Here is a 27,175-nt window from a genome sequence, read left to right as displayed (position 1 = left end):
GGCTTGATCTCACAACCCTGAGATCATAACCTGAGCTGAAATCAAGAGTCAGACGCTTAACTGACGGAGCCACCCAGGCACCCTTGGAAACCTATGTTTAATATAAAAATTGACATTAAAAAGTCTTTAGATAAATGTATATTTTTTAACACAGGACTACATTGAAAGAACATTTGAGAATCCACAGTGGAGAAAAACCTCATCTTTGTAGTATTTGTGGGCAAAGTTTCCGTCATGGAAGTTCATACAGGTGAGTCAAGCCATTTTTCCCCTATATTAGGTGAGATAAATTATTTTAATTCTCTTTTATCATTGCATTAGTTGTTTGTTGAATTAAAACATTTCTTAGCACAGTTATGCAAAAAAACTTCACTTACAGAATTTTCTCCCACATTACAACTTTTAATAGTCTTTATTCTACAGTACAAAATATTAAATATTTCATCACCAAGTTTGCTAAATGCTTTACTGTCCAAGTCACTGTCATTTAAATGTTTATTTCATTACTTTTCTTTGAATCAAAACTCATTAAAACTTCGATATTTGACCCTTAGTGTATTTCATTACTCTTGATTATCAAAAAATATGTATGAAATATGGCAAAATTGAAAACTGTAGAACTCTCATGTTTGGAAAGTCTTCTGTGTATTAGTTGTAACCTGTGTAGCTTTTTATAGCTGAATCCCTGACCACATTTGTAGTTTATGAAAAGTTGGCCTTTTCCTGAATAAATAATAAGTGACTACCTACTGTGAGACGTGTACATTTTACGTTTATTAATGCTCTTAGGGTTTTTAATCTTAAGGCTTTACTTTTTAAACTTTCATTTGTTATTTACCTCTTTTACCTCTTTTTAAAAAATTTTAAACAGAATATGTCCTTTTTAGATGTAGTTCAGTCAATTTACTGGTTTTAGTTACAGAATCAGTATCTGTTTTGGCAACTTGAATGGGAAAGCTATTTATTTCACTGAGATATATATAGATGGAGGATTATGGTGCTAAAAACAATTCAAGTTAAATGAATTTTAATAATTTAAACCTTTTATAATATCTGTCTCTTTGGGTGAATATAAAATGAACTACTTTGGTTAGTGTGAAGAAAACGTAATTGTCAGAAAGTTGATTACTTATAAAATTTGCTAAATTCTCATCTATTGATTTGTAAGTGGTATCAGTCATGCAGAAACGGGTTAATTCTTAATTATTTGCTGTATCGCCAGTTTAATTCACTTACTCCATTTGTCTGATTCTAATTCCTTCCGACTCATTCCTACTTTTGCTATCTCTGAAACTCCACCAGTCAGATAACAACCCTAGACATTTAGTATGTTAAGTGAAGTAGATTTAGGATCTAAGTCAGGAAGGAAGGTCATGTAGACATAGGGTATGTGCAAATGTTGAGGTGTTTTTTTGAAAGAGGTGAGTAGGAACCCTGGATGGAGTTAGGTAGTGAAAGAGTGGGGAGAGATGAAAGTCATAGAAGTGGAGCAAATAATGTACGAGGGTGAGTGAGTAAAGAACCCAGTTTCCCTTATTTAGAGTTAATCAAGATTTTTCCTTTGGTGTTACCAGTTTTTATGGTCTTTAATTTTTTTTTTCTTTATAGACTTCACTTACGAGTACATCACGATGATAAAAGATACGAATGTGATGAATGTGGGAAAACATTTATTCGTCATGACCATCTTACAAAGCACAAAAAAATACATTCAGGTAAGGTGTACTTTGTAATGGTGTTTACAAAATCCTTTAAAAAAGCACGTGCTAGAGGACATACTACATCATGTTTATGTTGGCTATAATTTTAATAATTTGGCATTGATAATGCTGATTCTGAAAACTTTTTTTTTTAAATATCTGAAAGGGACATAATTTTATGACATGTTTTTGTTCACTGTAATTTTAATCATTTGGTTGCCTTTTATGTCTACAGGCTATATTTTGATGTTTGTTTTAAGCAAATTCTCAAAATTTGCATTTTGCATATTATATGGATATGTACAATAATTGGTATTGACATTTCTGTAAAGGGAGATGCCAAGATAACATTTCTCATTTTGATTGGATTTTAAAGAAATTAGCAAAACATATTGGAGAGAAATGATTTAATTGGGTGTTAAAGTTTATGTAATAGTGAATTTTTGAAACCCTGTCTTTGGAAAAGAGTATCTTAATAATCCTGATCAATTTCAGATCTTTATACCATATTTATAATTTTTATATTCTGGGGCTTTCTTTCATATTTTCCTCTCAGATTGATGTTCAGGAAGTGCTAAGAGAGCCAACTATATGAGCACAATAATGGGAAAGAGCCATCTCTATGAGCACGATAGAACAGGTGATTATTATTATAAACATAATCTAAATATAAAGTATGCAACAGATACAATTATTTTCTTAAATGATCCCAGTGAGGTTGTAGGTTGCAGTTGTTATCAACACTTTTAAGAGATGCTAATGGTCTGATGACTTTTTCACTGAAATTATGCATTTCCATTTTTAGGAGGAGAATTCTAAGTTCCTAATTCTAGAGATCACATGCTTTAATTGCATACTGGATTAAGTTGAGACAGTGGTTTTTAAAGGCCAAGCCTTCGTAACTGAATATAAGAATAGAGAATGAGAAATGGGACTCATCTAGAATTTTACTTCATTTTTGTATTTTGGCTCATTACAAATAAACGTGTGAAATCCCCACAGATGAAAAATATTTTAAAAATAAAGTACAAAGAGGGGTGCCACTGAGAGTGGCTCAGTCGGCTAAGTGTCTGCCTTCAGTTCAGATCATGATCCCGGGGTCCTGGGATCGAGCCCCTCTTTGGGCTCCCTGCTCAGCGGGAAGTCTGCTTATCTCTCCCCCCTGCTCCTCCACCTCGCTTGTGCTCTCTCACTCACTGTCTTTCTCAAATAAATAAATGAAATCTTTAAAAAAAAAAAAGTGCAAAGATCTGAAATGTTCAGGTCCTTTTATCAATAGTACAACAGCCGCTTCTTGATTCAGTTTATTTTCATTTGAAGTGTTTGATGTCTAGACTTAGTATATTCCTAAAAAGTTACTGAGTTTTGAAGTAATTTCATTGATCTTGCTCTGTTACACTGAAAGGTAAGATTTGAAGTCTACAGCAAAAAGCCTATTCGTTCCTTTTCCAAGTGAGGGAAAAGGGCTTGCATCCGTGAAAATAAGCATAGATTCACTGAAGAAAGGTATTTGAGTAAGGAATATAAAGCAGATAGCCCAGATTAAAGGGTGGCTTTACTTTTCTGGTATACTTCCCACCATGTTATCTTACTGTTTGGTAATATATTTCTGGGGGGAAAAACTGAAGTGCATATTATAATCAAAATATTTGGGTCTTTAAGGTGAGAAGGCTCATCAGTGTGAAGAATGTGGAAAATGTTTTGGTCGTAGGGATCATCTCACTGTTCATTACAAAAGTGTACACCTGGGAGAGAAAGTGTGGCAAAAGTAAGTGAAAAAGCAGTTTCCCATAATTACTACACTGGGTAAGTGTAGGTTAGAGGAAAGTTATGACTTGTCTTATAGTTTATTTTGTTTAATTGGGGGTAGGTTAATTAGCTCTCTTTCTCTGGCTTCTATAGCTACTCTGCTGATCTAATGGAATTGAATGAAACATTTTTGTTTTACTTGTTTTCAGTTGACTTAAGGCTAGAGGTGGTAGACATTGAAGTTAATGACTCATATAAAATCTTGAAATTCTTTGGGCACTTCATTTATTTTTGGTTGCTGTGGCTCTTAACCTAAAAATATAAATGTGCTGCCTATATATTATACTTAGTAAGAGCAATTATTGAGACGTGTTTCTAGTCAGAATTTAGATTTCTTTTTTTTTTTTTTTTTTAAGATTTTATTTATTTATTTGACAGAGAGAGAGACAGCCAGCGAGAGAGGGAACACAAGTAGGGGGAGTAGGAGAGAGGAAGAAGCAGGCTCCCAGCAGAGCAGGGAGCCTGATGTGGGACTCGATCCCAGGACCCTGGGATCACACCCTGGGCCAAAGGCAGACGCTTAAACGACTGAGCCACCCAGGTGCCCCCAAATTTAGATTTCTTTTTAACCACACTGAGCATTTAAAATGGTGTTTTATTTGAAGAAGGCATGTGTTGTCCTAAACACCAACTTTTTTAAATTCCAATATACTTAGAATATTATATTAGTTTCAGTTGTACAATATAGTGAAGTGATCATTGTGATAAATGTAGTTTTGAATCCTGAACCTATTTCACATATTCCCCCTGCCCACCTCTTTCTGATAACTATCAATTTTTTCTCTAAGAGTCTGTTTGTCTCTTTTTTTTTTCATTTGAACACCAACTTTTTAATGAAATTTGGATAATCAGGTTTAACTAAGTTGAGTGTTTGAGTGTAAAATATTCAAAGAATCCATGTTCTTGGACTAAGTGTTTGGAACAAATGCTAAGTAATAGACACGGTCCAAGGTGCCAAGAAACTTAGGTTGATATACTGAGCATGACCAACAAGATATACATAGTATCTTTAAATGTAGTAAGTGATAGGCCACTTTGAAGAAGAGTAGGAAGTGCTGATTTGTATCCATTTTTTATATTTTCATATACTGGTTTCTATTTTTTTTTTTTTTTAAGATTTTATTTATTTATTCGACAGAGATAGAGACAGCCAGCGAGAGAGGGAACACAAGCAGGGGAGTGGGAGAGGAAGAAGCAGGCTCATAGCAGAAGAGCCTGATGTGGGGCTCGATCCCATCACGCCGGGATCACGCCCTGAGCCGAAGGCAGACGCTTAACCGCTGTGCCACCCAGGCGCCCCTGGTTTCTATTTTCTTTCACTGATTTTGTTCAGTGATTCACTCATTGCACCAATGTATTCATTGTAGTCATTGAATTCTTGTATTCATGAGGTGATAGGAATCCTGCTAAGTGCTAGGATAGAAAGATACACATGATGCTGTATAGAAAAGGAAATAAGGGGGCACCTGGGTGGCTCAGTCACTTAAGGATCCAACTCTTCATTTTGGCTCAGGTCATGATCTCAGGGTTGTGGGATCGAGCCCAGCATCAGGCTCTCTGCTCAGTGCAAAGTCTGCTTGTCCCTCTTCCTCTGTTTCTCCTGTCAATCATGTCTGTTCACTCTCTCTCAAATAAATAAATTCATAAAATCTTTTTTTTTAAAGGAAATAAGAATTTCAACACATTGTATGAATGGGTGGAAGATAGACTGAACTGCAGACTCACTTGTTCCTGAGATTCTATAACTTTTTCTCAACCCCCTTTAAAAATTATTCAGTATCTCAGGAGCTCTTGTTATATAAATTACAATATAAAAATTATATTATTGTTTAAGTTATATAAATCGTATTAGAAATTCAATTGAGAAAAAATTAAGTATTTATTAATTCACTTAAAAATAGTAATATACCCATCACATGCTCACATAAAAAGCAATTTGTAAAGAATAGCTACTTTACAAAACAAATTTAAAAATTTTAAAAGGGTGGCATATTTTACATTTTTGTAAATCTCTCCAATGACTTAATAGAAGACAGTTGGATTATCATATCTGCTGCCATGCATTATTTTATTTGAAGTAAATGAAGAAAATCTAGCCTCTCTCTGTACGTAGTTGGTAAAAGGAGGAGTATTATGATAGCAGTCTTAGATAATTGTGGTTATTAGTCATTGCTACTACACCAAAACTGTTTAAGTGCTAGTTTCTTTAAGTTAGTTGCAAGGTGCAGTCTGAAACAAGGTTGATGAAGTTTTCATACTGTACAGTCTATTGGTCTTGTACTTGAATGAATTTTTTTACCTATGCATAAATCGTAATGTGATGCATTTGTCATTTGGAAAATATGAGTTCACTAAGTTATGCCCATTTTCTAAATGTTAGCACATTTCACAGTAGAGGATCAACAAATCACATTTGTTAATATTGCCTTCAATCTCTCAGAAAGGAGTATTGGGAAACTGTCAGCCTCACAAGGGCAGATGCACGTTCTCCAAAATTTTTATTCTAGCTCGAAAGCTCAAACTTTATCATTGATGACAAATATTCCTTTAATTTTCGAGAAAATATCTGCCAAATACTCAAGTCTGTAACTGTGGCTTGTCTTATTCTTTCAAGTAAAATGGTATTTCGTGAAGAAAGTGGCTACTTCAGCTCACAGCTCAGACTCACGTACTTTGGTATATGCAGTAGAAGTGCCTGTGTAGTTGCCACTTCATCACAGAGAACATTACAAAGGCCACAGTCTGAAAGGTTGAAATTTAGTAAAATTAGTAATTTAACTCCTTTACCACATTTTTCTTTTCTTTTGTGAGTGCATGAGTGAGGAGCACAATGACCATTAGTAGATTTTGGTTACCTTGTTTAGAGCTGAGGTACCAGCACTTTACCTGCCATGTCTTTGGTATATGACATTAGTGTAAATGTCAACACAATGGGAAAGGCAAATAATGTTGCAGTATTATTTTGAAAATAACTTTGACCTTGTAAACCTTATGAAAGAATTTTGGGATTCCCTCACTGCCACAAGAGCCTGTGAGCCTATCTGCTGGCCTAGGTAATTATGGAACCAGAACCTTAGGTTCCACTTTCTACAAGGGCTGGCTAATGGTGGAGCTAGAATATGAAGCCTTGCATATCATTTTATGGAACCAGTACTTATTCCTATGTGATAAAAAGCCATTGACGATTTTAAACAAGAGGGTGACACAGTTGGATTTCTTTTGGGGTCAGTCACTCTTATTGGTGTAGGGAGGCTGGATTTGTGGTGGATAAATCGAGGCAAGTAAATCAACCAGTTTAAAGCTGTTAGAATTTAGGAAAAAGATGGTGAGGGCCTAACTAGGGAGTAGCATTAGTAATAAATAGTAGAAGGTACTTATTTGAAAAGTACTTAGTTTTTTGAGAGAATGGGACTAGTCATGGATAATTCCTGTTTTTAAGGAATTCCTCTTTTCAAGTGGGTGGTTGATAAACCAGCCACTGAGAGAGAATATAGAAGATGGACTAAGTTTATAGAGGGAGATGATGAATTGTTTGGTGTGTATTGACTTTGAAATGCTTAATAGAAACTCAAACATAAAATGGGATAGGCAGGGGCACCTGGGTGGCACAGCGGTTAAGCGTCTGCCTTCGGCTCAGGGTGTGATCCCAGCGTTATGGGATCGAGCCCCGCATCAGGCTCCTCCGCTATGAGCCTGCTTCTTCCTCTCCCACTCCCCCTGCTTGTGTTCCCTCTCTCACTGGCTGTCTCTATCTGTGTTAAATAAATAAATAAAATCTTTAAAAAAAATGTGATAGGCAAATCTAAGTCTAAATCTCAGGAGTGAAGTCTGACCTGCGGATAAAGATTTATATGTGAATACATAAAAGCAGATTATCCAGGGAAAGAATGTGGAGTGATGAAGGTTAGCACCCCTCCTCCTACCCATTATTTTCTAATGTTTCTTCTTCACTTTAAAACATTTTAAAATGGTGACTCTATTTCAGTATCCATATCCATTTCTCCACTTTCCATTCACTGTAACAAGCTGTTGCTATACGACCTCTAACTTGACTATACCTGAATTACTGCCAGTATAAGTTCCTTATTGTCAACTCCAATAGACATTTTTAAATCCTTTTCACACTGGGCATCTCAGCTTTATTTGGAGCTGTTTATCACTCCTATCCTGAAAATCTACAGTCTAGTATCCATGTGAGAAGGGAGAGGTACATACATAGGGTCTGACCCATTGAGGTCTTTGTAGAATTTATCTTTGTCTTATGTTCACTGTGAGGCACTTAGAGTGTTTTGAGCATATGTATGTTTAAAACTTCACTCTGCTCATAGTATAGACCAAGATTTCTTAGCCACAGCACTGTAGACATTATGGGCCAGATAATTCTTTGTTGGAGAGTCCTGTGCTCTGTGGGATGTTTATTTATTGGTACTCTTGGCTTCTATCCACTAGATGGCAGTAGCACCTACCTACCCTCAGTTGTGAAAACCAGAAAAGTCTTCAGGCATTGCTAAATGCCTCATGCAGGGCAAAAATTGCCCCTAGTTGAGTACCCCTGTGTCTTTCTGGATGCCCATGGTGACCCTGTTTGTATTTCTATTTGTATTTACTATGGATCTGAACAGAATAAGCCAAACCAAGTATCCTGGTTACAAGTCTTTTGCTAAGTTTGTCAGTGACATTCCCAAGTCACTAAATCTAGATTATCTTTTTAAATGTCTGTTTCATCAGGTAGAAGTGAATTTCTGGAAGACAGGGCCTTGCATAGGGTTTTTGTAGCCACTTTGTAAATGTTGAGTTGAATGACTTGAAAAGTGTGAGTGGCATTTGAAACCTTAGGTGTACTATTGCTATTGAATATTGGTAACGATATGCTAAACATTCCAGTAAGACTGAGTAGATATCTTAAAAGCAAACTGTTTTACAGAACAGTTTAATAGCCTATGTTTGAGTTAATTATTTGGCAAGTACTCATCAGATACAAATTACTTCCAAGGTGAGAGGATAGGCTTTCCTACTAACCACCACTTAAATGCTAATCATTTTACAAATATCTTAATCCTCATAATGAAATTGGAGACGAGGATTGTTTAAATCACAAACACGTGTTCTTAGGTACTGTACTCTACTTCCTGATAAGGTAGCTTTGAGTACTTTATAGCTTTTTATGTCTTTTAATCTGTAATAAAAATAAAGGACTGGTATCTCATTCTTTTAAAATTTAGGTTTAAAATTTAAGTTCAAGTTTGTAATATTTATTATTTGTGTTATTAAGTGAACCAATTAGAGCAATGTCACCTTTTTGATGAAGGCACATTTTGAGATTGCTGCCGTTTCTCTTCATTCAGCCCCAGAATCTATTTTTTAAATTTAATTAAGGTATACTCTACGTACAGAGAAATTCATTGTTTGTAGTGTATAGTTCTGCAAGTTTTGACAGATGCATGTAGTCATGTAAACATTACCACAGTCAAGATACAGAATAGTTCTGTCACCCCTAAATTTCCACCAGACCTCTTTGTTCTACTCCTTTCTTCTTTCTTCAACCCATCATTGATCTGTTTCTGTCCCTATAATTTTTCCTTTGATATTTTTAATAGCAAATAATAATAATACGGAAGTCCAATGATTTAAATCTTAAAATTAAGTGGTTTAAAGTTTAAAGTCTAAAGACCTCTTTTTATAGATTTGTTTGTTGAATGTAACTAGAGGAGGAAAAGCCAGAGTTAAGGTTGGTACTTTTAAAAAAGTATTTCCACATTCCTTTGGAGTTCTGTGCTTTATTAATGTGAGAATTATTACGTAATTTTTGTAAATGTTGTAACCTATTTTCATTGTTATTAAAGTTATATTGAAAACTAGATCCTTTTTATGTCTCTTAGATACAAAGCAACCTTTCATCAATGTGATGTTTGTAAGAAAATTTTTAAAGGCAAATCAAGTCTGGAAATGCATTTTCGGACACATTCAGGTAAAAGTTAATGGGTACTTTATTTATATCTTTGTGCAGTTATTCAGGAGTAAAATATGGACATTTAAACTTTGTTGTTCGTTAAAATTTTCTTGTCTTTTCTCCATATGATTTTTACTTATTTTATTAAAATCGACGTCATGAATGAGCAATATTCTGCCCTTTAATTCTCTATAAGCTTCAATATTTTTGAATATTATTTTGTAAAATTTGGGCAAATTTTTCTCCATAGGAAATTTACTCAACTTTCAGCCCTAATTTTGCCCTTTTCTGGATGTGTATGTTTGCTCTATATCTGTGTAACTCTCTGAAGACATTCCTTTTTTTTCTCTTTTAAAAGAATAAATCAGATAGGATTTGATTGTCTTGCTTACCAAGTTACTCTTGTATACTTTCTTTTTCACATAGTGAGTTGTGATTTGTAGGTAGTTATAGTAGAATGATTTGCTTCATCTGCTTTCCAGAAGATATCATTTTCCAAACCTTTCTTTTTTCCCCTTTGGTAATGCTACCATATTTTGAAATATAGACTGTGTTGGATTCTTTCTTATATGTTGTCATAGTCCTTGTTTGACTTCCCATAGAAATTAACAATTCTTAAACCTTTCCTCTCTTTCTTTTTAAAAAAGAAGCTTATTTATGCATTTATGGCTGTTTCATTTTTTATTTATTTGGATTTGTCAAGCTGCTGTTCTAGAAGAGAAAAATAATTGATTTCATAAATATCAGAATGGAAAATAACTGAATTTGGGCAATTTCAGTACCAAAGAATTACACTAAAGAATTTATTACTTATACAGTGCTGCTGTTAAAAATAAAATACACCCCCCTCCAAAGGAAAAAGTCATAATTTGGGGGTACATAAATAGGAATATAAAATGAAGAAACCATATTAATGCGATCTTCCATATTATTTATTAATAATAAGCTTAATAAACTTATGGTTTGAAAGAGATGATGAACTTAAGAAAGTTAATTCAAGACCATTGATGATTTAAGAATTGTAAAAGTGCAGGAATTATTTTAGAGGAGAAACTTAATAAGGGCTTGCTTTACAATTGCATTAAGTTTTTGAAAACATTAACTTATACTAATTAGTCAATGACCAATGACAATGTGAAATTTCCATCTCTGAATATCTCAGTTAGTTGAAATTAGGGACAGGTCACTCTGCCCATTGAAAATTGCAGAAATGAGCTGTATTACAGAATAAGACAAAGAGTATGGCAGTTATGAGAGGGAGAAATCAAGTAAAGCAGGGGTCAGAAAACTTCTTTGGTAAAGAGCAAAATAATAAACATTTAAGGCTTTGTGGACCAGACAGTCTCTGTCACTCAACTCTGCTTCTGTAGCATGAAAGCAACTGTAGACAATGTGTAATCAAATTAACATGACCGCATTCCAATAAAACTTTATTTACAAAAACAGGCAAGAGGCTGTATTCAGCTTCCGGGCTACAGTTTGCCAACTCCTAATCTAAAGTAACCAGCAAGCTACCCAGACAGGACTTCACAGTGGGACCCTTCCACAAACTGGTTGCCGTATTCCCAAGTCCATTCCTGAGATTTATAGGTCCAGAAACTCACTTTTATATCTGTACACTGAGAGTTATAAATACTCTTAGGACCTGTTCTTCATAGTAACCACTGGAAATAGATTCACGAGAATGTCAGCTTATTATTCACCTTCTAGAGACTGAATAGTGTACTATCCAAGGTATCCTTTTTCTCTAATCAAGGAAGCAGAGTTTCTAAATTTATTAACCAGAAAAATTGCTAAAATATGGTTATAGAGTAAAGTTAGGTAGTAATTTTATGGAATAGTTTATCAAGGAAATGGTGAAGAATACTGAATCATGTTTACCCTTGTAATAGTGCACCTCTCTTGTGACCAGAATAATTTTGCTCCCCAGATTCTTTTTCCCTAGCCAGGATATCCTTAGTGCATTTTCTGTACTGCTTTTTTCAAGAAACGGATTCACGTTTTTTGGAATCCCCTTAACTAGATTCCATATAGACCTTTTCTTTTCTGTTCATATATTCTGTCTCTAGGCAAGCTATAATTAATGGATTGGTTTCAGTTTTGGCCAGGTCAGTATACTTAATTGGTTCAAATGAGTAGATATGATCAGTGCCTAGCCCAGGACTTGGAAATAGTAGGTGCTTAGTAAGTATTTGTTGAGTGAATGAATTTATCATGTTTACCTATGACTAACCTCTAATCTATCTGATGTTTTCAAACTGCACAATTAGGGAAATTGGTTGGAATACAGATACAGGATTTTCTTCTATAAATGGCTTACTCTCATCCATTATGTGTTTTGCTTGTTGTAATTCTCTAGAGTAGTGATTATATCTGTTCTCATAGTAGTCTTGTTGAAATGTAGTGCATTTATTTAAAATAGGCATTAAAGCCGATAAACTTAGGGCCTGATTTTAGACTTTGTAGAATTTTTTAAGCTATACATGAAGTACCCAAATCTTAACAACAGCTCAATGAATTTTTATAAATGAATATATCTATGTAAACACCACTCAGATTAATATAAAGTATTAATATATTACCAGTACCAGAATTGCAGAAGTATCCTCTCTGGTCCCTCCCAGTGAATAACCTTGCAAAATAATCATTATTTTGACTTCTGTCAGAACTAATTAGTTTTGCCTGTTTGAACTTCATATAAATGGAATCATATAGTATGTACTCTTTTTTGGTCTGGTTTATTTCACTCAGTATGATGCCTATGAGATTCATCCATGGAAATGGGTTTGTTTCTTTTAATTTTCATAGAAATATACCACTATTTATCCATTGTACTTTGATGGACACTTGGTTTGTATTTACTTGGATCTAATGAATAAAGCTGCTCTGAAAATTCTTGTTCATGATGTTTCATTATACATATGCATTTATTTCTCTTGTGTATATGCCTGGCCACGGGACTGTTGGCTGGTAAGATATGCATATGTTCTACTTTAGTAGACACTACTGAACAGTTTTCCAGGGTAATTGTGCCAGTTTGCATTCCTACCAGTAAGTATATGGTTTATGAGAATTGTGGTTGCTCCACGTTTTCACCAACACTTGGTATTGTCTTTTTTTTTTTTTTAAGATTTTATTTATTTATTTGAGAGAGAGAGACAGCCAGCGAGAGAGGGAACACAAGCAGGGGGAGTGGGAGAGGAAGAAGCAGGCTCCTAGTGGAGAAGCCTGATGTGGGGCTCAATCCCAGAACGCTGGGATCACACCCCAGCGGAAGGCAGACGCTTAACGACTGCACCACCCAGGTGCCCCAATACTGTCTTTTTTTTTTAACCCATTCTGATGGATATGTAGCACTGTCTCAAAGTGGCTTTGATTTGCATCTCCGTGAAAGTAATGATATTGAGCACCCTTCGTATATATTCATTTGAATATCCTCTTTCTTGGAATACCTGATTCATTCTTCTGCTGATTTTCTTAAACTGGGTTGTCTGTCTTTTTCTAACTGATTTATAGGAGTTCCGTCTGTATTCTGGATATGAGTCCATTGTTGGATATCTAAATTGCAGATTCATTCTACTCCATGGCTTTCCTCTTCACTTTAGTAACGGTATCTTTCAATGACTGAAATTTTTGAATTTTATAGAAGTCATGTACTGCTGGGTTTTGTTTTTTTTTCTAATTTCTTACTCTGTCCTCTTTAAGAAATTTTTGCCTATTCCAAGGTTGTTAATATTTTTTTCTCTTACCTCCTTGAAGAGCTATTTTAACTTACATATTTAGATTATGAGCCTTCTGTAATTTACTTTTTTGTTCATTATTAGGTAAAGGTCAAAGTTCCTTTTTTGCTTTTTGCTTTTTACATGTAGCTATCTAGTTACCCTAGCATGATTTATTGGAAAGACCATCCTTCTGCATTTCGTTGGTGTATTTGTTTTAAATTAAATGATCAGGTATGTGTGGTTTGTTTTTAGGCTTTGCTCAGTTCTTTTGTATTATTTGTATATCCTTGCACCATTGCTATATATGTAAATTACTGTGGCTTTTGATGTCTGGTACTGTAAATTATCCAACTTTGTTCTTTTTTGGTGTCTTTATTATTCTTGTTCCTTTATGTTTTTATACAAATTTTGAAACATCTTATTAATTTCCAAACACAAACACCTACTGGGAATTTTATTAGAATATCATTGAATATATAGTCAATTTTTCCTCAATTGATTATCTTGATAATATTGAGTCATCCAATACATGGAACAATGCCTACATTAACTTAAGTTCTTTTAAATGTTTTTCAAAGATGTTACAGTTTTTGGGTAATGAGTACCTGGCTCATTTGGTAGAGCATGTGACTCTTGATCTCAGGGTCATGAGTTCAAGTTTGCTGTTGGGCACGGAGCCTGCTTAAAAAAAGATATTATAGCTTTTTAGTGCAGATATCTCACACATTTTCATTAGATTATTTATACTTAGATGCTTGATGTTTTTGTACAAAATTATGAACTATTTTTATTTGTATTTGTCTCTGATGTATAGAAATGCAGTTGAGTTTGTATATTAACTTTTTATCCAATGACTTTGCTAAGTTCTCTTACTAATTTTTATAGTTTAGCTCTTTTTGGATTTTCCAGACATACAAACTGGCCATCTGTGAATAGTGACAATTTAATTTATCCCTTTCTAAATCCTTTTCTCTCCCTCTTGGCCTTATTGCTTTGGTTGACATCACCAGTGGTACATGAATAGAAATACTGAGTAGTGGACATCCTTGTCTTATTCTTAATCTCCAAAGAAAAGCTTTCAGTGTTTCATAATTAAGTATGATGTTTTCTGGGGCTCCTGGGTGGCTCAGTTGGTTAAACATCTGCCTTTGGCTCAGGTCATAGTCCCAGGGTCCTGGGATCAAGCCCCATGTCAGGCTCCCTGCTCAGCGGGGAGTCTGCTTGTCCCTCTCCCTCTGCCCTTCCTCCCCTGCTCATGTGCTCTCTCTTGCGCTCTCTCTCTCCCCTCTCAAATAAATAAAATCTTTTTAAAAAGTCTGTTTGCTATATATTTTGTAGATACTGTTTATCGGATAAATTACCATCGATTCCTAATTTATTTAGAGTGTCATGAATAGGTGTTGAATTTTAACAGATTTTTTCCCTGCATTTATTGCGGTGACCATATCTTTTTCCTTTATTAATGAGATAAATTATATTGATTTTTTAAATTATATCTTGCATTCCTGAAATAAACACAGATTGGTCATTTATTATCCAGTTACTATATAGTTGAATTTAATTTGTATTTTGTATCTTTTTTTTTTTTTTTGGTCTATCTTGATTAGACATATTCCTTTTTTTCCCCCCTTGTAATGTCTCAGACAGGTTTTGTTATTATGACTCTGCTGGCCTCAAAAAATGATTTCAGAAATAATACATCTTTTTAAATGAAATGGAGGGGCTTATATAAAGTTGGCATTATTTCCTTATTAATATTTGGAGGAATTCACTGATAAATCCCTTTGAATTTATTTTCTTTGGAGAAACACTTCAATGAAAGATTCTTTAATAGTTACAGAGCTGTCAGATTTTTTATTTTTTAAAGAACTCTAAAATATGAAATTTACCATCAGAATTCAAGTTATCATATTATGTATCTTTTCAGTGACTGTAGGAATTTGTTGATTTTTCCCTTCTTTATACATGTTTTTTTATTTCATTTCTGCTTTTTTTTTTTAATTTTGCTTGGGTTTAATTTCTGTTTTTCCCTAGCTTTTTTTATATCCATGCCTAACTTATTAAATTTTAGCATTTCTTTTTTTTCTTATTTTTTCTTGTATGTATTTTGAAGTTCTAAGTTGCCCTCTAAATACTGCTCAAGTTAGATTCCACATTTTGTTTTATGGTTCGTGTTTCCATTATAGTTCAGTTATGATATTTTCTAATGTCTGTTCTGGTTTATTCTCATTAATGGCTTATTTTGAATTGTATTGCTTAAATCCTAAATCTTTGGGGGTTTTTTAAGTATTTTTATGTTACCGATGTCAGTGGTATATTTTTTCTGTTTTTCCTTTCAATCCTTCTGGGGACCTGTATTTAAGATGTGGGTCTTTGAAGCATCATTTATTATCTATTATGATAATCTCTTTTAATTGGGATGTTTAGTCATTAAAATTTTACATGGTATTTATTTGGGCTTAAATCTGTCATCATGCTATTGGTCCCATCTGTTCCTTGATGCTTTCTTTCTCTTGTCTTCACTTCCTTGTAATCGTGAAGAATTTTTATTACACGTTTTCCCCTCAGTTAACTTGTCAGTTATATGTTCTTGCATTGTTCTTTAGTAGTCACCCTAAAGATCGCTATGTGTATTCATAAATTATTAGAGTCTATCTTAAGTTAGTTCTTTATCAATTTCTAGACAACCGCAAAGACCTTACAATACCCTTATTTCTTACCCTTTATGCATGGTATATATTTTACTTCTACATATACTTCAAACCACAGAAGACATTAGTTTTTGGTTTGTTTTAAATAACCCATATTATTTATTTTTAACCATGTATTTGCCCTTTACTGTTTACTGCTTCCTGCATTTGCATTCTTCCACCTGGAATTTTTTCCTTCTACATGAAGGACTCCTTTGGTGCATATCTGCAGGATAAAGTTCTCTTAGGTTTTGATTATCTGAAATTGTTTTTATTTTTCTTTATGAAGAATTTTTTTTAAAAGATTTTATTTATTTATTTGACAGAGATAAAGACAGCCAGCAGGAGAGGGAACACAAGCAGGGGGAGTGGGAGTGGAAGAAGCAGGCTCCTAGCGGAGGAGCCTGTTGTGGGGCTCGATCCCAGAACGCTGGGATCACGCCCTGGGCCGAAGGCAGATGCTTAACTGCTGTGCCACCCGGGCGCCCGGAAGAATATTTTTCTAGACTATAGAATTTGTATTAGTAGTTAATTTTCTTTCAACATTGTAAATATGTCATTTTTTTCCTCTTTGAACTTCTTTCGTTTTTGTTGAAAATACAGTATACTGTTATTAGTCTTATTGTTGCTCATTTAAAGGAAATGTCTCTTTTTAATTGGTTGCTCTTTAAGATTTTTCAATCTTTGATTTTTAGTAGTTGTATTATAGTGTGTCCAGATGTGCTTTTTGGCTTTAGGGTTTTTTCGTATTTTGTGATGTTTGTAGAACTTACTGCATCTGTGACTTGAGATGTCTTTTATTGTTTAAGAAGATTCTCAGCCATTTTTTCTTTCAGATATTGCCTTTGCTCTGTACTCTCTCCTTTTTCTGGGATTCCAAATTATGTATGTTAGATATTTTACTTTGTCTTATATATATATATATATCTCATGCTGTTTCTGTTTTTTTGCGGGGGGTTTTTTGGTTTTTGGGTTTTTTTAGAGAGCAAGAAAGAACGTGAGTGCTGGTGGGAGGGGCAGAGGGAGATGGAGAGAGTGAATCTTAGGCAGACTCCACACCCAGCCCCAAGCCCAACACAGGACTTGATCTCACGACCCTGAGATCATGACTTGAGCTGAAATCAAGAGTCAGATGTTTAACCATCTGAGCCACCGAGGCATATTTGTGTATTTTCTGTATTTTCAATCCTGTTTTTCTGTGTGCTTCCATATGGGTAATTCCTATTGATCCATTTTCCACTGTACTGATTATTTCTTCTGTAGTGTCTAATTTGCTACTGAATCCATCCACTGAATTCCTCAATTATTTTATTTATCTGTTCCAGAATTTTTATTTTTCCCAGAGATTCTAATTCTGTGGTGAAATTCTCTTTTCTGTATTTTCTTGAATATATTAATCATACTCATTTTAACATTCCAGTCTTCATAATTTTTCTTCACCTTTAGGCATATCTGTTATCTTTTTTTCCTCCCTCTTTTGGCATTTGGTCATTTGGTTCTATTTCTTGATATGCCTGACTGTTTTGAATTGAACTTTAGATTTTATGAATGAAAAATTGTAGAGGCTCTTGAAGTTGTATTTTTTCCTAGATGTATTTAATTTTCTCACAAGCAGATAGACTGAGATGGTATTGATCTCTTCTGGTCTATTTCTACTCTACCTTTCTTCTAGTTCATCATCATTCTGGGGTCTCAACTGAAGAATGATTTTTGTACCAGAGTTTCCCACGTTAGTGAGACTTAAACTCTAATCTTTGTCTCCTCAGTACCCTTGGGATTGCTGCAATATCTGTTCAAACCTTCAGTATCCCAGCCTCTGGTTTTTTGCTGTCTTATCCGGCAAATGTTCATCTTGGGAGTTGGCAAATATAGGTATTTTTGTTCATTTCTTTGTTGTTCTTTCCAGGCTCTTGACCCCTTAAATCCTTGGTAGTTCCAAACTCCAGCTTTGATCTTTCCATTCCAGTGGAATGTCATCAAGCCCTCAGCTGCCACTTGGCCTCTGTTTCCCCATACATTAAATCTGAAAGTACACTGAGAAAAGAAAACACCTCCATATCTTCCTGTGTCTCCAGAATCTTGGCCTCTTACGTCCTGGCTGCCTTGTTTGTACTACAGTGCCTCTAAAGAGTAGATTGAGTTTTTAAAAATCTTATTATCTTTTCCCCTTCACCAGCAAGAGATATAGTGTGACATAAACTACTCTATCAAGTCTGAGTTAAAGTTCTCAAGTTATATTTTCATATACTAATTTTTAATATCTAAACATAACTGATCCACTGGAAGACATTTTTTAATTCTAAAGATGTTATTTTATTTGCTCATTTAGAGAGAGCATGAGTCAGGGGAGGGGCAAAGGGCGAGAGGAAGAGAGTATCTCAAGCAGACTCTACGCTGAGCATGGAGCCTGATGAGGGACACGATCTCATGACTGAGATGATGACCTGAGCCGAAATCAAGAATTGGATGCTTAACTGACTGAAGCACCCAGGCGCCCCAACAGTTTTTAATTCTAAAAACTCATAAATTTCTATGATTTTAGCTGAGAAGTAGATTACATTTCTTTGAGAATTGTTTTATCTACTTCTACTCTTAAAAAATAGACTCCTTTCTGTATATCTTGCAAGAGACCTTTCCTTTGTTTCCTTAGGTCTCTGATTTATGATCTTGAGATGCATCCAATTTGTATGAATTATTGTGAAATGGTAATTTTGGTACAGAAAGACTTGCTGTAGAAAGTATGTTTCTTTGGGGCGCCTGGGTGGCTCAGTCGTTGGGCATCTGCCTTTGGCTCAGGGCGTGATCCCAGGGTCCTGGGATCCAGCCCCACATCAGGCTTCTCTGCTGGAAGCCTACTTCTTCCTCTCCCACTCCCCCTGCCTGTGTTCCCTCCCTCGCTGGCTGTCTCTCTGTCAAATAAATAAAATCTTAAAAAAAAAAAAAAAAAAACAATGTGAACTTTAAAAAAAGAAAGTATGTTTCTTTAATATGTATTCCTCTTTTTGTTAAGTTCATAGTTGTTGACCCTTTTCACTATATTCTTAAAAGTATTCATGGAACACTGGAACTGATTGACTAGGACTTGAAGTCCTTTATAAAAGCTTTTTAATGAATGTGCTTAAGAAACTATCATGGCTAGTACTGTGCCAAAGGAGAACACTTAAAACCAAAACTTTTATCTTTAAAAGTAAAATCTGTGCTTGTCGGTGGTATTAATAATGCTGTGCTAGGGTTTTTATTAAAAAAAAAATCATTTAAAGCTGGTGTGACTGGTTTTGATGCCAGGAATTATAGAAAGAACTTTATAGTTCTTGCATTTTGGAAGTGTAATTTTGTTTTTCAGAACAGTCTTTCATAACCTTTTTCATATTGTCCCTGATTCTAGGTATTTGAGGTGAAATCAAATGTTGGATGCAGTGTGTTCTATACACAGTTGCAAATACTATCTTTTCAGGAATTTTAACCCTTTATATAATATATTACTTCATGTCTTACTTCTTCTTTAGTGACATCAGTAATGATATTAGTCCAGAACCGAGTAGAAATCTAATCGTATCAGAAACCAGCATTCCAGTCTGTATAAATTTTCTGTCACTGAGATTTGAAAGTTCTAGTGGTCTACAAAATAACAATTAAGCAATAATATTTAACAAATAATTGTTTGATATTAGTGGCTCAACTTGAAGATGCAATTCTCTTAAGTTTCTGGGAGAATTAGCTTTGTTTTAAATGGAAAGATGAAGAAAACAGTGCTATCAACAAACCCATATAGCAATTAATATAAAATCTTTTCATTTAGCTTTAAAAATATGTGCCTTTGTGTCTGTTGTAGTTGTATGTCTGGATTTATTTGTTTTGTATTGCTGCTGTAACATATTACCACAACCTTAGTGGCTTAAACAGTATAATTGTGTATGATCTTATAGCTCTGTTGGTGAGAAATCTGCCATGGGCGAAAATCTAGATGTTGGTAGGGCTGCGTTTCTTTCTGGCAGTTCTAGGAAAGAATCGGTTTCCTTCTCAACTGTCTTATTAGTGGAACTGGTTTTTTGAGCTGTAGGTTCTAGTTTTATTATTTACTGTAAGCTGAGTCTTTCCCAGCTTCTGGAGGCCACCATATTTCTTGGTCCTGGCCTTTTTCCATTGTGAAAGCCAGCAATGCAGGGGTCGAATTCTCTTCTTGTTGCATCTCTCTGACCCATTCTTCTTCAGTTAGCAGCCAGTTTTGAAGACTCATGTGTTTAAATTGGGCCCACCTGGATAATCCAGTTAATTTTCCCATTTCAGAATCTTTAATCAGATCTACGTAGTCCCTTTTGCCATGGAAAATAACATAATTATAGCTCCCTAGAACACGTACGTCTTTGGGAGGCCATTATTCTGCCTACAACACTGGCTAACCTAGGAATTTATAATGTTTCATATTAAAAAAAAAAACCAAAACCCAAAACTACAGTATGGAAACCTGACTCAGGAAGAAGTGAAAACTAGTCCAGCTTCCTATGTTGACCTCAGACTAGATGTAAGTATCACTAGTATTTAGTCTGATTCTAAGAACTCGGTTAATCAGGGTTGCTGTTTTACTTTTTACCCTTCTCTCGTGGGAAGAAATCAGATGTTTTGGTTTTACAACTTTTTTAGGGGCTATAGTAGGAATAAAAGAAAACAATAATAATAGTGGGTCCGTTAAATACTATGCCAGGTACAGATCTAAACACTACTCATTTTCTCATTCAATGCATTTACCAACTCTGAGGTAGGTACTATTGTTATTCCATATTACTGGTGAAGAAACAATGCTCAGAAACTGTCTTGCTCCAGATTTCGCTGGTAAGTGGTACAGCTAGAATTCAAACCCGGATCTTTTTAATGTTTGAGCCCATTCCCTTTATTGTGATAACATATAATATCACTGCTGTTATTAAGTTCTTGTGAGTATTCGTGTGGAAAATTTGTTACTTTAAATCATTGTCTTATCAAGCGAATGCATTTTACACTTAATTTCATTTTTGTTCATACAGGTGAAAAACCATACAAGTGTCAAATTTGCAGTCAATCTTTTAGAATTAAGAAAACCTTAACAAAACACCTGGTTATTCATTCTGATGCCCGACCTTTCAACTGTCAGCACTGTAATGCAACATTTAAGCGGAAAGACAAGCTGAAATACCACATTGACCATGTTCATGGCATAAAATCTCCTGACGATCCTCTCAGTACTTCTGAGGAAAAACTTGTATCTTTGCCAGTAGAATATTCATCTGATGATAAAATCTTTCAAACAGAAACAAAACAATATATGGACCAGCCCAAAGTTTATCAGTCAGAAGCAAAGACTATGTTACAGAATGTGTCTGCTGAAGTATGTGTTCCAGTAACATTGGTTCCAGTTCAGATGCCTGACACTCAGAATGATCTGGTGCGTCATACAACCACACTCCCACCATCTTCTCATGAGATCTTGTCACCACAGCCACAAGCAACTGATTATCCCCGAGCAGCTGATTTAGCTTTTCTGGAAAAGTATACTCTCACTCCTCAACCTGCAAATATAGTTCATCCAGTACGACCTGAACAAATGCTAGATCCTAGAGAACAGTCTTATCTTGGAACATTACTAGGCCTTGATAATGCTACTGCTGTACAAAGTATTTCTAATAATGAGCATCATTCATGAGTAAATCTAAACATTCCACAGACTTTTTGATGGTTATGTGCTAATGGTAGCCTAGACTGATGGCTTTTAAATTAGTAAGGCTGCTATTTTTTCATTTTCTCTAGTTTCTCCAGTCCTCAGAAAAATCAAGAAAAATATGTATCTCTGTTTACTGAACATATGAATATTTGGACACATTTTGAGGTATAATATTTGAAATGAACATTTTTATGATTTTTAAAGATGACTTAGTGCTAATTTTTAATGGTTTCTCAGACTTTTCAAAATTACTAGCTGTTGACTTTATGGTTTTGTTTTTGGTTTTGTTCTTAATTATCCATGGAAGTTTTTATTCTTCTTTAGTTTCAATCCTTTTTTCTCCCTTCACCATCTTCTAAACAAGCTTAAGGACCATGTAGCCTTTAAGAAAGAATATAAGAGTACACTAATAATTGCAACTCTTCCTTATCCTAACTTAAAATTCATTATTGTTTCTTCCACATTTTAAAAAACTGAAACTAGGAATTTAAATTTATAGGGAAGTCTTGGATATTTCTGTGTTGTTTTTTTTTAATGTGGCCCTAATTTCAGGTTATTATTAATCCTTTGGTCTTTTGACAAACTCAAAGCCAAAAAGCTAACTTAACGTAAGATTAGCTTGTTAAATGAAACCTAGAATTGAAATAATTATCCAAATGATTGGTTTTTGGCTATGCTTCAATTATTATGAATAAGAAATGCAAATTTTTAATGTGTAGGCATTAAATTATATAAGTTGAAAAGGTATTAAAGGCAAATTATGACAGTTTTAACTAGATAGCTTCGAAGGTAAGTTCATCTTTTATGTTTTATCATTTAAGAAACATCAACATTACATCGTAGCATGTATTTTCATCTCACTAAAGGAGGGGCAATTATAACTATCAATGAAATTTAATTAACAAGCTACTTTTGGTCTCATTTACTTTGGCTAACAAAATTGTGGGAAACAGAACCTAGATATTTCATATATAATTGTTAGGGAAGGTGCCAAACAAATTATAAAAATTCATGTCTAACTAAACTTAATGTTTACTTTAATTAAAGGGAACCACTACTTGTATACAGATTTACATGTAATCTAGACCTTTATTTTGGTTTTCACATAAGCCTAATGTCTGTAATATCCTTGTTTTTTATTTTTGTAGGAGATAAGACTTGAGGACTTGGTGAAAGGAAATAGCAGTTAGAGCAAAAACCTCACTGATAAAAATTGAGGAAAAAGTCAGAATTATAAAATACCTTTAAAGATGTGCACTTTCCATACTTTCAAGTCAATTTAAACTTAAGCTAGGATAATGTTTCCTAGTAGAGCTGCTTGAAGAATTAGAATAGGCAGGGTTGATTTTATTATTAGCATGTCATTTGTATATAAACTACTGGAAAATAGCAATTTTAAGAGTTTTCTAGTTCAGTTTTGTTTACACTCCTAATTGCTTTAAGCACTTTTTTTTGTGTAAACTGTAAAGTCTGGCCCAGCCCTTGTGAAAAAAAAATCACAAATAAAAAAATGAAGTTTTAATGAATAAAATTTAACCACTTAATAAATGGGGAAACTTGTTTGCTGAAGCACTTAAGAAATGAAGGTACTTTACAGGAACATTCACCATACTAGTGGAAATAAAACAAAAGAAAAAAAAAATGTTGAGATTGAGGCAGTTAACCAAAGTAGCTCATATAAGTAACAAAACCAACCTGAGTTTTGCCTCAGTTATCAATGTTTGGTTGTAATTAGGATCTAGGATCAATAGATATAATTACTGTATTCTTCTTTTTAAAAGGTTCTTTTGTGTGGAAATGTTATATCTGGGGTACTTACATGATTGAACTTGACTATATGAGGTACTGTTAGTCTGTTAGTCTTTCAAATTGACTTTTAAAAATATAGATCTTTATGATTTTTATCATAAAGACCAGCAAGACTTTTAACTAAAAACTTACTACAATGAGACGAAATAATACCTAAAAGTATACCCTGCCTTACATAGACACTATCATAGAAAAGTTTGGACTTATTTATGGCAGATGGTATGTATGTGTCTGTGTATGGTATATTATATGCTTGGTAGCAAGAAAGAAAGAGGGTGTTGCATTTTCACATTGAAAAGAATACTTTGCTTTTTGAAGGTATTTACTTTAAGATTCTATTAATAATAATTTCCTAGTGCTTTACATATATAATTTGATTGTAGGAATTGGTTTACAGTATAAAACTTTTCTGGAATACATCTCTTATATAAAGTGGAATAGAATTATATTTAGTTGTTATTATAGATAAACTTGAATATTGGTTTACTCTTTCATAAAATGCTCTCAATTATCTTATTTAACCTCATAACCAGCTCTGAAAGAGAAAGGACATGCTATATTCCCATTTTAGAGATGAAGAATCTGAGGTTAAGATAAAGGACTCAGTTAAGCTCACATCATTAATAAATGTCAGAGCTACTAATAGGGAAAGAAAGCTAGCATTAATAAATGCTTATTCTGTGCCAGGCACGACATTTTCTCATGTAATCTTAAACAGTCTGGGAACTAGTCTAATTCTTATGAAGAAATTATCTCAGCGGGTGGACAAACACACAAATCTGCTGCCTCTAATTTCCAAAATTAGAATATAGGAAATTTTAAAATTGTGAAAACCTCATGGATTTGGGCAAACTGAATGTATATAAGTCATTGAAGTTGGCACAAAAAATATGTAATGAGGCCTACTTTTTTCAGTTAACCTTTTGTAATTTAATTTGGAGTATTTGGACAAAAGTTCCATTAACTCTAAAATCCATTAATTTTGTAACTATACTTAAAATTTTGAATCTTGCAACTAAGTTTAGCCTCATTCAGAATTTTTTATTTTATGAACATAATTTATTGTTTTAAATTAATTTTTTAGCTGATAGCAGTTAGCACTTAATATGTAAATTGAATAATTTATCAAGTGTAGAAATTTGTTAACCTAATCAGTTTTTACTTAAATGCACCAAAGATTTTTAGTAGGTATTAAAATAGTTTAAAAGAATTAAAATTCTTTGTTGTTTGAATAAATATTTGTCCAAAGAAGCACAGTTGAAGTCCTAGTATTATGGATTTTTAAAAAAATCATTAGTTTGAATACTAAGATTAAATGTTTGTGTTTATATGTATAATAAAAACAGAAGAAAATACTCTGGGAATAGTCCTACTGACACACCAATTACAAGTAAGAATACTCAGTTTTCCTCAGTTTAATTAATTGAATGTTACCTTTAAGTGGACACTATTAAATGCTAAATAATAAGCTTATTTTTTACACTACACTATTAAAATAATTTTGCCTTAGAATTTTTTTTAAGACAAGTTGAAGTTATTTTTATAAGAAACCCCACCTATTTTTTGCAGCCTAAGATACCATTAAAGATTAGGGTTTGTTCTTCATGCCAGCAAGATTTAACCAACAACTGTAAAGGTAATGAATGATCTTTGCATACTTTTAAGTAATTTAGTCATTTATTGCTGGGAGAAAAGGAGTAGCATAAATAGGGTTTTAAACTGGTGCTTTATTAAGTGACTTCCTTTTAAGTGATTGTAGGTCATGAAATAGGTACACTAATAATATTCTGTCAACTTTAAAAGTGTCAAGACATCTTTGCAGAGTGACTATAAACTGTTAAGGGCTAATAAGTAATTAAATATCATTCATTGCTTTTCACTCTTTAATTGCAAACAGAAACACAATTAAACTGGTGTGTTTATAAGTTTGAGTTCTCTTCCTACCAGATCATTTTAACATATCATTGATGAAAAGTCAGATTTAGAGCATTCGCTCTTTGACAGTGTCCTTTTTATACCCAGTCTTTTCTGAATTGAATGCTTTGTGCCTTTTCACTGTGTTGTAGTTGCTTAAAATTGATTCTGCTGGCTAGATTGTACTGGTTAATAAATGATTTTGATTTTGTTGTTGTTGTTATGGGTTTTATGTTTGTGCTGCCTGCTGGTCAGGCAACACTTTTTTTAGATTACTTTATGATTATTTAGGGAAATGGCACTAAGTACTAGTGTGAACATTTGGTTTTTTTAAATCTCTTTTGTGGCCTTTATAGTTACTGTGAAGCCACTCCAGGGCCTGTCTCTAGATGCTTATTAGAGGAATCTGACAAATAAAATAAAATGAGTAGTGTGTCTGCCTCTCTGTCTCCTCCTCCCCCTCACCTTCCCCTCCCTTTTTAAAAGTAATCCGTTCCTACAACTACACAGCTCTACATTGAATGGCTTCTCATTTCAGTTTGCCTAAAACTGAACTAGAGGTGATGGTTCTAGATGAGTTTCTCATTAGGAGCAGCAACATCCCAACCAACCTACAATTTGAGTTGATGAACTCAGGAAAAATTAGGACTTTTAAAGTCATATTTGAATTATTCTAAGACTCAGTGCCAAATTTGAAGTGACTAAAAATGTATTCTTTAATAAGGAACAAGTAGCATTTCTTAAAACTTTAAGTAGTATTATGATAAATGTTACTTGTGATTAGGGTGAATAATGGATAATGTGAGAATAATTTTCTAGATAATTTCTAGGAACTATAGGCAATTCTTCCTTAGATCCTCCCCTTTCTTTTGCACATCCCCCTCTTGGTAAAGTCTGTGTTCTTTTGGGGGGAATCACCCCTTTGTTTCCTCTAATGTTATTTCAACCTAAAGATACTTTTATCCTAGAATATTAGCATGCATTTTGCTCTTCTCTTTGGAAGTAGCATTAATAAGATAGAAGTTAGAGGATTAGGTTGTGTGGAAGATGAGAGAAAGAAGGTCTTGGTAGAGAGAGTGACTATGTTTTGTTTACTCTAATGTTTCATTCAACTTGCTATGTATTGATTTTAAATCTATGACTATTGAAGAATCCCAAGACAATTTAGCCTCTGCAGCCATTTATACAAAGAGAAAATAAGAATTATATTGAAAGAATAGAGGTCATACAAAGATGGGCATATCTTTTTTTAATTCTTAAGTAAAAAAGTAATTTCAGTGCTTGCATTATTGTTGGAGATTCTAAAACATTTCTTGAATGAAGAGCATGTATACTTCTCATTGTTATTTTGCCTCTTTGCTTGGTATTCCTGCTTGCGTTAAAGTTGGACAGTGTACTGTGGTGTAATTACAAAATTTTTATTTCTTCCAACAATTGGACTTTTCCTATCCTTATAGATACAACTGTATTACAATAGATGAGTGTGGCTGCCAAAAAGAATGAATACAGAGGTGGGCATTTAGCTGCTCCATGTTGTGTAGTTAGTGTTCTAATTAAGGGGATTTATGATGTACATTAAAGTGGAAATGCTTTTGAACTTAGCCTTCAGTCTCAAATCATAAGTTTTGTTTTTAATCATTAAAGGATACTTAAAAGCAATTACAAAGAAAAATCTAAAATATCAAAATTCATTATTTTGTCAACTGTGTGTGAAGTATCTTGTGAGTTACATAGATATTTTAGCTGTCTCATGTTTCATAAGTACAAATGTCTTTATAGAAAAATTCAGTTCTCTGTGAAGACTAGGAAGTGTATTGTATATTGAACTAGTTCTTTGTGTTATTTTGATATTTAAAATAAATATAAAGTTCTTTGGTCCTAATAAA

The 27,175-nt window shown here is 33.8% G+C and overlaps 1 protein-coding gene across 2 annotated transcripts in view; it reads left to right on the top strand.

The window, feature by feature from the left end:
- The window catches only part of ZBTB41 (zinc finger and BTB domain containing 41), a 47,044-nt gene extending 19,869 nt beyond the window's left edge, over positions 1-27,175 (top strand). Inside the window, exons 7-12 of one of the 2 annotated variants that reach the window (XM_044377705.3) lie at positions 155-250; positions 1,609-1,715; positions 3,363-3,468; positions 9,389-9,477; positions 17,638-17,743; positions 20,893-27,175. In XM_044377705.3, the coding sequence (XP_044233640.2) occupies positions 155-250; positions 1,609-1,715; positions 3,363-3,468; positions 9,389-9,477; positions 17,638-17,743; positions 20,893-20,896 (508 nt within the window). In that variant the 3' untranslated portion in view covers positions 20,897-27,175. The remainder of the gene's footprint in view (positions 1-154; positions 251-1,608; positions 1,716-3,362; positions 3,469-9,388; positions 9,478-17,637; positions 17,744-20,892) is intronic. The other variant, XM_026480716.4, reaches the window with a different exon arrangement.

Source organism: Ursus arctos, unplaced genomic scaffold (assembly GCF_023065955.2).
Source record: "Ursus arctos isolate Adak ecotype North America unplaced genomic scaffold, UrsArc2.0 scaffold_2, whole genome shotgun sequence".
In the NCBI taxonomy this organism is placed as follows: Eukaryota; Metazoa; Chordata; class Mammalia; order Carnivora; family Ursidae; genus Ursus; species Ursus arctos.
This window is presented reverse-complemented; position numbering and strand designations above follow the sequence as displayed.